An 11,477-nucleotide genomic window follows, 5' to 3' on the forward strand; every position below is an offset into this window, starting at 1 on the left:
AGCTAAATAATTGCTGATTATGGCCATTAAGTGGAGATAATGACATGTTGTAACCCTCCAGCTTCATCCCCTATAAAAATATCTTCAAACTTGATGAAAAAGCACACCAAAAGCATGATATTTTCGATGAAGTAGCAGTCATCAGCAACAACAAATAGAAAAAGAAAGATTGAACCAATAAAATTAAGATTTTATCTCAGCTACGAAGTTAATTGACATGAAATACTCTATATTTTGTTATAAAAATAAATTTAGCCTGGATAGTATCAAGTTGCTGGCTCCGCAAACGAGTATAGTGCTGGATCTTGGTGATCATGTGAACTTACTCGACGCTGATCCTCGAAACCATGGATGATTACCAAACCATCGTGTTCTCTTAGCATAACTTGTGTTGTAATGACTATGTTATATTAATGATTTAAGCCCTTACCCTTTTCCCGTGTAAGATAAATGGGAAAAATTTTAGAACAGGTTAATCAATAAATAATACAAGCCATAAACTAGCATTGGAACAACAACACAACCTTTATACTTCTAAAATTCCTCTTCTCATCTCTTCTTCAAAACTTTAGAAACGGCGCGAATAGTAGAAGGCGTAGTCCTACAGCAGCCTCCTATGAGTTTCGCACCCGCATCCCGCCATTGTGATGCAAATATCTCGAATTTTTCATCATCAAAACACTTGGATGGCTGAAAATTTTGGGTACAAAAATCAGGTTTCAAGATCAAACAATACAAGTAGTGATGGATAATGATGAGCTAAAGTTTCGAACTCACCCGCCATTTTTTAGCCATGCCATCCCATATCTCACCACTGTTTGGGTACACAACTATGGCCTTCCTAGTCCACTGCACATTGTACATTTTCATCAAAAAATTGAAGACATAAATAAACTTTGTAACCATTAAATTTTCAATTACCTCTTTGAATTTCTGTACAAGTGTAAGAACAAAATGAGGTGGTGCACAGTTTATTCCAACTGCAGCAACTCTGCTACTTTTGTTGATTATGTCAAGGCACTCCTCAAAGCTTTCTCCCGAGGGAGCATTTTCGCCATCGACTGAACTGAAACAAATCCAAGATGGGATCTCGACTTTTTCTTCATCGAGCAACTCGACACAAGCCTGTCAGTTATATCTCAGATCATTAAATTTTAATCACAAGACAGAACTTACTGCCTAAAGCTATTCAAATTTTAGAAATTGATCTTCAACTCCAATTGTCGTCAATTTCCGCAACCAGCTTAAACTGACAGCAATGTTCACAATTATTTTGTTCGAAAACATAGTTTGCAATGCATGGAAACGTCACGAAATTTTCCATGGCATTCTAAAAATGTGAAAGAGTACCTGAGCCTCTAGTTTGTTTGGAATGGTCTCAAAAGCAAGCAAATCTGGCCCTGCTTCCACAAGAACTTGCAGCCTACGGCGATGGAAATCCTTTAATTTCTCCAAAGTTACATGAGGTCCATAATTCCCACTGCATTCGTAGTGTTATGCATTGAAGTCGTTGAAAGTCATTTGCCGTGAAAACTTAAGTTCACTAGGGGAGACATGGAAAATAGTTTTTTTTATACTTTATCATGCTCAGCATGTGTGAACCAGAGACCAAGAAATCATTGCCCGAAACTAATATCCAACAAGAGCACCACGTTCAACTTGGTCGGACAATAGGCAAACAAGATCATAAGTTATTTGAGCAAACATTCTACTCACCTGTACTCCGAACCATCGGAAAGATACGCACCATAGCTTCCGATGGATGCGGCAACCAATGCCCTGCTGTAATTGTCTCCAGATTTTCCGGAGACCCAGAACTTATCACGGGCTTCGACAGCAATGCTCACGCTTTTGGTAAGCAATGATTCTGCTTCCTCCATGGACAATCCCCTGGATAGAAATCCTGGTAGAGTTGCCTGTTCATTCACAAGGTAAATCAAAACTTTCCAACTCAGTTTCAATTAAACTTACAAAACTAAACCATTTTACTTGATGTAAAAATCCAATAAGAAGACAATAATGGTGTGGACCTGATATGATGAAGTTACCAATATATCTGCACCAGCTTCCAAGTACTCCAAATGTACCTGTAACCCATTTTTGAAACACGGATAACTATTCCGCCTCTTTCGTCAAATTTCAACTTGAAAAATAATCTTTAAACAAATCTGAGTCTGATAATTCGATGTTACTTTTGAGGTATCGTCCCAAAGGACCACATACATTTGAGATACAGAATGCATGGAAAAAAAATACGGGCACCACGTTTGAAAACGCATATGGTGGCTTGGACGTTCCCTCATGGCAATTAGTCCAAGGGTAACCATCGAACAAATGGAAGCAAGGATGCAAAATTTGTGTTTATGTTTTCAAAAGGTCGAATTTTAAACGTTATCTATATTTTCTTTAAGAAAATAAGTTCATGGGAGATACATAAAATTTTGAAATTCGAGTTCATTGAGTTACTTTATAGTTGAGTTACCATAAAGTAACTCACCCATTGGATGGACAATTTTTCTATATTTCATCACATCTAATGGGTGAGTGACACCTCATCGATGTTCATATAGTTGTGCACGGTAGGTGTGCAACATATCTGTATATTAGTTGTGATCAAACCAACCTTCGTATTAGTTAACTTGGTAACTAGAGAGAGAGCTTTGCAAGTACCCCAGATTCCCACACATAAGTCATTCGAAATTCTTAATTAATTTGACTTTTATACATTCTTCATGGAATTCATTTTTTCAAAAGAAAAACAAAATACAACATTTCCATGAATCTGACCCAAAGGCTAAAATCTCATTCACAAAACAACCCATTTTCATTAATTTATGTACAAAAAAATTTTGTAAATCGAAGGTTATCTACAAGTGCAACGTTAATCAAAATCTCGATCCTGTGATGACAAACAAAACGCGTAATAATTTAATACCCGTTTGATGAGATTGGGGTCTTTGATCAGGCATAAGGCGCTCCAAAGAGGGTCGTTAATGGAGGCGCCGTAGCTCTCGAGCTGGGTGGCAAAACCGCCGTCTATGACGGCGCAACCACCGGCCTTCTCTATCAGATCCTCCAACGCATTATTCTCTCGCCCCATGTTATTCAAAGCAACAGAGAGGCTTTCCCGAATAAGGAGTTTCGAAGGAAGAAAGAACAAAGAGGCACGTCGATTCTGTATGCGCGTTTCGGAATATTTAAGGTATCCGTTCGCCTGGAATCTGCTGACTGGCACTAACGTGTGAACGTGGACGGATTCTAATTCAAGGTTCTTACTTGGCTTAACTTGGGGTTTATTTACAAACTTTGTTGTAGTCTACGCTATTGTTTGGTAATTTTACTTGTCAAGCTAAATCTTACCTACTTTTCTATACCAATTCTTCATTATTTTTTTCCATTTCTTTTCCCTGAAAGAATTCTGTTTATTATTTTTTTTTTTCTTTCTAAATTTTGAAAATTGAATTTTTTAGTATTATATATTTATCATCATGTGATTACGGTCGTCTAAATATTGTCAAACTTCATATATAGTCTCATATATTTCAATCTTTAATAATTTTAATCATTTTTCATATTTAAAGTGTTAATCTGATACTACATGCGCTGTCACATAATTATCGCATCGTTTTTAAATGAGAAAAATGAATAAAATTGAATTTAAAAAATAATAAATTAAAACTAAAATTTGACAAAAAATTAAATCAAAATAAAAATAATAATTTTAATTTTTTCCTCATCTCACTAATTATTTATGTTAATAAAATTATATATATTGGCTATTTTATTAAACACGAGATTCTAGAAATTGTTATTTTTAATTATTAAAGCATGTTAAAATATTCTCCAAGAGTACATATTTATACTTTTATGTTATATTTTATTAAGTTTGAGATATTTAGAGTAACTAACTTTGGTGTCATGGTCTGTTTTACTAATTATATATATTAATAAATGTTAAAATTTTAATTTGAGTTACTTGTAGTTCAATGAATAGAGTTAATGTTTTTTGGGGTTTAGGTTATAGGTTTAAGAGTGAGTCTCATGTGAGACCGACTCATAGATCATAATCTGTGAGACGGGTCAACCCTACCCATATTCACAATAAAAAGTAATACTCTTAGCATAAAAAGTAATATTTTTTCATGGGTGACTCAAATAAGAGACTCGTCTCACAAATATGACCCGTGAGACCGTCTCACACAAGTTTTTGTCTAGGTTTAATTCTTACAGATGTCATTTTTTTATTCTTTTATTTTTCAATTTATATATCAAAATTACAGTATAGTCCCTCACTATTTCTTATAATTATATTTTGATCCTCATTTAAATATAAAACAAATTAATTATAAAAAATATTATACAAGCACGCAACGCGTGCGACGGTAACCTAGTCTTTATTAGAGATGAGAACTGGATAGCTTTAGACCAATTCTGACCGTCCCGGTTCATTTTATATCTGATTGTCCCTCTCCGCCATGTTATGTGTAGGGGTGTTCAAACTTCGGATAAAATCGAAAAAATCGAAAAAACCAAATATCGAACCGAAATCTAAATTTTGTAATTCGGATATAAATGTTAAAACCGAAGTTTATTTGGTTCGAATTTGGATTATATATGGCAAAACCGAAAAAATCGAAATTTCATTAAATTAATAATTTTTTTTATATTTTTATTTATATTATATATTTTGATATGATATTTAGTGAATGAAAAATCATTTTGAACAATTTCTAGTTGATTGTTGTTTGTTTAATTAATTTAGACTTTATATTTAAAAATTTTACTAAGAAAACATATAGAAATTTACCATATTATATTTTACAATATATTTATATTATTAATTTCAATAATTATATCAATACCGAATTAACCGATCAAAATAACCGAGCCGTTTTGGTAGAAAACCGAACAGAACCGAAGAAAAATGGTTCGGATATCGGATTATATATTTCTAAAACCGAAAACCAAAAAAATCGAAACAAAAGCCGAAAACAGAACCGAACCGACCAGTGAACACCCCTAATTACGTGGTGGAGTTCAATTGGAGTTAAACCCGCTTCATCGGATATAACCCGTCCTACACATGGCCGGTTTAATATGGAATCTAATCCATTATCATCCTTAATCTTCACAGTATTTTTACTTTTTATTGGTCAAAATTTTTATTTAATCTCATACCAAGCTCGGGGCTGGTTTAATACAGAACCCGGTCCATTGTCATCCTTAATCTTCATAATATTTTTATTTTTTATGAGTCAAAATTCCCTAATCTTCATAGTATTTTTATATATTACTGGTCAAAATTTTTAATTAATGGAATACCAAGTTCACGTACCCCTATTGTTGATTTGGTGCATTTGGATCCGGTTTTCTACACGCCCAAACGCAGCGGAAGTTTTAAAATTTTTATTTATTTTGACAATCAAAATTTGTTTGGACGCTCGTATGATTTTAACAAAACATTCATAGGGAGTTGAAAATTATACCTTTGTGAATTAAATCACTTGGCTCCAACTGATCCGGTATGAACGGATTAGCTCTTGATGATTCCCTACGAACTTTCTTCGATTCTTCTAATTAGGTCCACGACTAGAAGATTTATTCCTCTTCTAAATTGCACTAGAAATTTAGAAGAACTTTTGCATAGGAGAGAAAAATTGAGAGACGGCTCAAACCCTAACCATAAATCAAGGTGGCCGAATTTCTCACTTTGGAATGAGTGGAGTCTCACGTAAGTTTTTTTTGGTGGCTAGGGTTTAGATGGTTAAATGTGTTATTTATAATAAATTAAACCCTAATTACATAATTAACATTAATGGGCTTGATTTAATTAATTGGGCTAGTCCAACTAGTTTAATTAATTTAATTAAAGCCCATTAAAACTTTAATTATTTATTATGTTGGACTTGTACTCCTACAAGCCCATTAAACATAATACACACCACATTTAATTTATTAATTATCAACTCAACTTTTGAGCTTAATAAATTAAATACATTATAAATTCAACATTTGAATTTATTATTTAAATTATGAATTCAACTACTTGAATTTACATCACCTCCAAAATTTAATATTTAATAAACCCAACATTTGAGTTTAATAAATTAAATTCTCAAATTTTATAAATTCAACTCTTTGAATTTATTCTCTCAAAATTTAATTATCATAAATTCAACTCCTTGAATTTACTATATAATATAAATTCAACTTTTGAATTTATTCTCTCAACGGGAACAAACAATCCAGTACTTGTGTGACCCTCAATGGTTCAGGGATACAGCTAGCCGTGGGTTCACAACTCTTTGTGATTCAGGACAGAATCCTTTATTCGGGCTTACCCTAGTTAGCCCCATTCTTTCTATCAACACCTTGATCAAGAATGTCAGAACTCATTTCTGATAGCACCCATCGGATCATGGTAAGAGCGTCTAGTAGCATCGCCCCATGATCCCCTAGGTATCACTGATAGTGCCTGCAAGAACCAGTCGATTATGATTTAACGTACAGTACGGTCCCTTCATCTCATATATCCCGATCGAATCTGCAACCATTGGTTCATCGAGGGTTGCATATTAATTCGATAACTATGTGTTACATATAATAGTGGCATCGCGTGTACTATTGGGGAACTCCTTCTCCAACGTACATCTCATACTCTGGCCAGAGATTCCATGCACTATTATTACATCAGATCACATAGGATATCCACACCCGTAGGTGAGCGGTGAATCCCCGACTACAATGCACTGGCTCCTATATGTGTCGCGACTGTACCCAACCTCGCCACCTGATGACTCTCCTGGAGCCGGTAAACGAGTCAAAGCACAGCCCTAGCATATAGAGCCTCAGAGTTGTCTCGGGTCATAAGGACTAATGGTATACAATCATAACCACGGACTTATCCTCTCGATGTATGAGAACCACTTGGAAAGTCCGGGGGAGGGTTGTTCGGTATAATCATCATATGACTACCCATCTGCATGTTTGGACATCTCCATGCCCTTACCAAGAAACGCAGTACACAACATCACAGATGCTAGTCTCAAGCTCAAGCGACCTTTATCCATGTTTTAGGCGGCTGAATCGACTAGGAACGAATTTAGATCATACAGTATTTACAAACGAGTTTCAACATCGAATTACGATTCATTTGTATTAAAGTATGATCAAGGTCTTTATCTATGTTTGATAACATGGGTATACAGATAAAGAATTAACAAACCATGAAATAATGAATTATATTAAAATAAAGATTGTTTATTACACTTGAGTCAATAAAATCCCTAGTCAACAGTTGACTTGTAGGGCATCTACTCTAACATTCTCGCATCGGTCTATCGTTGGAATGATATATATAATTTGAATATGAAATTTCAAGAGGTCATGGATTACGGTTGTATATCAATTAGAATATTGTTAGATTTGTTTAAAGTCGTATAAAAAATTCAAATTCATAAATGACAACATTAATTAGTAGTTTTATTTATATTTTAATATTAACATCTATAATTGACACTGATTTTTAGTATCATCGTCTATTTTTATAATTATATTTATAACAAAAGTGTTATAATTTTATTGTAAGTCGCCTATAGCATAATGGATAGAGTTTATATTTCTTTATCATAAAGTTGCAGTTTAGAACTTTATTTGGATTTTTTTGTATTTTTTTTTATTTCATATATCAAAATTGCAGCACATTTAAATATAAACAAAATAAATTATAAAAATATTATACAAACCATACAATGTATGCATCAGATCGTAGAATTGGGAGATATGACATGCTTAATAATATTATATTTTTATACAGCATACTTTGAATATAAAATAATATTTTCATTATTTTTGTGGAAAAAATGTTATTATTTAAATTTAATTTTGACAGGCTTAGCAAATTTTGCTCAATCAAAAAAATGTGTCATTCTGCTGAAAAATAAAAAATAAAATATTAAGACATAGAAGTCAATGAAAACCTACCTCAAAATTAGATGTGCCAAAGTCACCACCCCTAATGGTGCTGTGGCAGCATACATCCTCCCATATCAGGGGAGAGTTCTAGCTTTATCTTGGTTTGATCTATGTCACGTATTTTATATTACGTCTCATATGATTTAATATAAGACATTCATTATTTTGAATTCAAATGATCATATGAACATATTGTACAAAATATATGGAGAATAAAACTCTCAAACAAGTATAGAGATCAAAACGTTTTTGTATATAGAGATAAAACAATCGTTATAGCATACGATCAAGCCGTTTATATTAGGCTAAAGCAAAAATTCCTAACCCCCCATTGTAAGTATGTAACTACAAAAATAGATGTGCCAAATTCCGTCGACATGGTTTCTAACTTGGTATCAATATATTATTTTTGAAAGAAAAATAAAAATTATTGAATGATATTTGCATTTAATATATAAGAGAGATCAAACTGGTATTGAATCTACGAAAGGTCGACAATTAGTTGACATCGGAAATGTGAAGGATTGGAATGATAAGATTATAAGCTAGGAAGATAAATGAGTGTATTCTTAGAACATGCATGCATCATAAAAATGGTGAAACACTATCATTTCTTCGATCTCTTGTAAATAGATCGTCTTCATTGCTTCAAAATAGATACAATTCATTATATTATAATCAAACAATGGATATATAGCAAAATAATTTTATGGCTACTTGTGTTTGAGAAACGAAATTAAGTGGCGATAAAAATATATTAAGTGTGAAACTCGAGTAAAACGAAGAAAATTAGATTGAGTGTGAAGCATGAGTAAAACACAACAATTTGGTCAAAGCGATTGTTGACAATGTTAAGAGCCCTAATAATAAAGTGCAAAAAAGCACGAACTTTTTATAAGAGTTGACATTTAAAAAATAATAATATTTTTTGAAAAATAAATTATTAAACTTTTAAAAATAATCTTTAAGTTTTTTCCCTCGGAAAAATCTTGGTCTCATTTGTTTGCCTTTAATTTAAAAGTTTTGCATTTAGTGTTAGATTTACACATTATTTATAATATTATTTAACTCTTTATAATTCAAATTATAATAAAAATTTAATATGATTTTGTACGCTTAAGGTTGTAAAACTTAATACTAGGTCCCGACGCTTTAACGTGCTTCACGCTTTATAAAAACCAGAGCCAATAAATTATTTCACTATTCTTCAGTGTATAATAATTATAGTGAGTCTGGTTTCTTAATTTTTCTCCTTTAAACCCCGTTGACCTCTAATTTGGGTGGAATCATGCTAGAATTATTATCGTCGACTCGACTCGACTCGACTCGATTAATAAAAAATTCTGTTTTATGGATGAACTCTTGCAGCTGTCGCCTACGGAAAATATTCATTTACATTTTCAAATGAAACCAACAAATTCAACGGAATGAGCATGAATTTAGCCGGACCTAGTTAGCCTCAATGGACTGTAAATTAGTCGCTTGTTTGGCAATAATTAATGTCCCCGAAATGGACAGCACACAGGCATGAAAGTGGAGGATGTTGGATGACTTCTTCTCTTTACTTTTTGTCAATTTTAAAGTTTGTAAAATGGTAACTTCATGAGTTATACAGATCTCGAACTCGAGACAATAACAGTGTGTACAGTATAAAAATCATTGTTCATTGCGTTGAAAAACTAAAGATCTCCGCATAATATTTTCATATTTGTAAATAATGACATATAAAATTTGACTTTTATTATTTTTTTTTTTTTTGAAAAGAAGTAAATGGTTGTTTACTTGCTTTTATTGGGTCCTCCACCAATTTTGGTTGGTAACTGGGAAATCCTGGAAAAATGGACTCGGGGAAGGACTCACTTTGGCAGTTGGCTCAACAAATAAGTCTTGTATTTTTTCGATTCTAAATTAATAAATAAAAAGTACTTTTGAAATGTTTATGGTTAAAATTTATTCGTCGAGTAAAATTTATTCGTCGTTTTATATCATATAATATAATTACAACAAATTTTTTCAAACAGATGGAATACTGCACCTATTTTATGTTTTTATACAAAAAATATATATTTTTGACCATGTAACTTACATTTTTTTTATTTTGCGTTCATGTTATGGACCAATTTACTATATTACTATACTAATTTACATTTTTTTTATTTTATTATTTTCAGTTGAATGTCGACACCGCGTCAGAAAATGTTGATTTGTTACCAAAAATTCCTGACACGACAACAGATATTGCGGACAACGATGTCACATAAACTCTATGATGAAAAATAAACTTTAGTGAATTAAACCGATAACAAATAGGCGACTAAAAAAGTAATTTCTCTAGTTATGTACATTGCATTTACATTGAAGCTGTCTCAAATGGAGGCGTAATGCGATAGGTTAGGTGGGTTTTGATGACTTTTTGGCTGTCTTTAATGCTTGAGGTTTCATGGGTGAACAAATGTTGAAACTGCATATCGCGGTTTAGCCGGTTGAGAGGATTATGCCAATATCTTTGAAAATTATATAAATAATTACGTCATTGTAAATAAAATAGTACAAAAATTCTTGTAGGACGGTCTAATGAATCAATTTTATGATTTAATTTTTCTAATTGGATCACACACAAAAAAAAATATATTAAAAATATTATTTTTTATATTGTAAATATGGGCAGAGAGGATTAATTATCTATTGAAAACACCGCAAGCACAAAAGATAAAACCTTAGAGATATGAGGGTGGGTTTTTTCTCAAAATTTAAAACACGGCTATGCCCTGCCTATTTCAGGGGTGGGGAATTTAAAAAATCAAAGTTTTCAAAGCCCGCCTCTCTTAATTGTTTTAATTTTTTTTCTTATTTAAAAAAATCAATCATTTTTATATTAACAAATCTATAAATTATATTTTCCTAAAAATAATTTTAACTTAGAATGGATATCATCTGAGGCTTGAAATCAAAGTTAATCTGATACGTGGCATTGTTTTACCAAATTTTTCGCTTTCGCACACATGTAGGTTATTGGTTTCCAGCCTATATACATTTTTCAACTCTTACTGAGCTAATAAAATGAAACATTTAAATTTCAGAATAATAATGAATATAAGATTTTTATTTGGAACTTTTACAAAACATCAAGGATTTATGAAAGATATACCAAAGAAATTAAACAACAGAGGATTTTACCGAGGGCCATAGAAACATAAATTCATAAAAATCACCCGTAAACGCCTTAAACGCCATTTCTCGGTTAAGCAGGCTGAAGGGCTACAACATGAATTTATTATTTCCTGGATAAAATCGAACCTTGTGTTTACCATTTCCTGGTTCATCTTTTTATCTTATCTTCTAACCAAACACTCTTATATTACATTAGATTCAAAAATTTAAATAAATCTTTTGTTATATCAATCTAATTCCAAGTTACAAATAAATATAGATCTGGTCATAGTAAGGTAATAATTTAGCACGGATACTTTAGCCTGTCATTCAGGCTAATCTATGAAATATAA

General features: G+C 32.2%; 1 protein-coding gene across 2 annotated transcripts; it reads right to left on the reverse strand.

Moving 5' to 3' along the window:
• Positions 1-246: 246 nt before the first annotated feature.
• On the reverse strand, positions 247-3,262 carry LOC140808230 (homocysteine S-methyltransferase 1). Of its 2 annotated transcripts, XM_073165305.1 has the most exons (8): positions 2,936-3,262; positions 2,031-2,087; positions 1,717-1,916; positions 1,351-1,480; positions 922-1,125; positions 778-849; positions 520-690; positions 247-431 (listed from the first exon to the last, which is right to left on the reverse strand). In XM_073165305.1, the coding sequence occupies exons 1-7, from the start codon at positions 3,098-3,100 to the stop codon at positions 550-552; spliced, it is 969 nt and encodes a 322-aa protein (XP_073021406.1). In that variant the 5' UTR covers positions 3,101-3,262; the 3' UTR covers positions 247-431; positions 520-549. The 2 variants fall into 2 exon arrangements, with proteins under 2 accessions (XP_073021406.1, XP_073021405.1); XM_073165304.1 differs by having other exon boundaries at positions 247-690.
• Positions 3,263-11,477: the final 8,215 nt, after the last annotated feature.

Source organism: Primulina eburnea, chromosome 12 (assembly GCF_022965805.1).
Source record: "Primulina eburnea isolate SZY01 chromosome 12, ASM2296580v1, whole genome shotgun sequence".
Classification (NCBI taxonomy): Eukaryota; Viridiplantae; Streptophyta; class Magnoliopsida; order Lamiales; family Gesneriaceae; genus Primulina; species Primulina eburnea.

What these genes read in the sequence shown, in the direction of transcription:
- LOC140808230 (XM_073165305.1), bottom strand. Translation starts at nt 3,100, where the DNA reads ATGGGGCGAGAGAATAATGCGTTGGAGGATCTGATAGAGAAGGCCGGT. An exon ending in ACCCCAATCTCATCAAACGG is followed by an intron (nt 2,088 to 2,935) that starts GTATTAAATTAT and finishes AATGGGTTACAG; the next exon opens with GTACATTTGGAGTACTTGGA. An exon ending in TCCGATGGTTCGGAGTACAG is followed by an intron (nt 1,481 to 1,716) that starts GTGAGTAGAATG and finishes CTACGAATGCAG; the next exon opens with TGGGAATTATGGACCTCATG.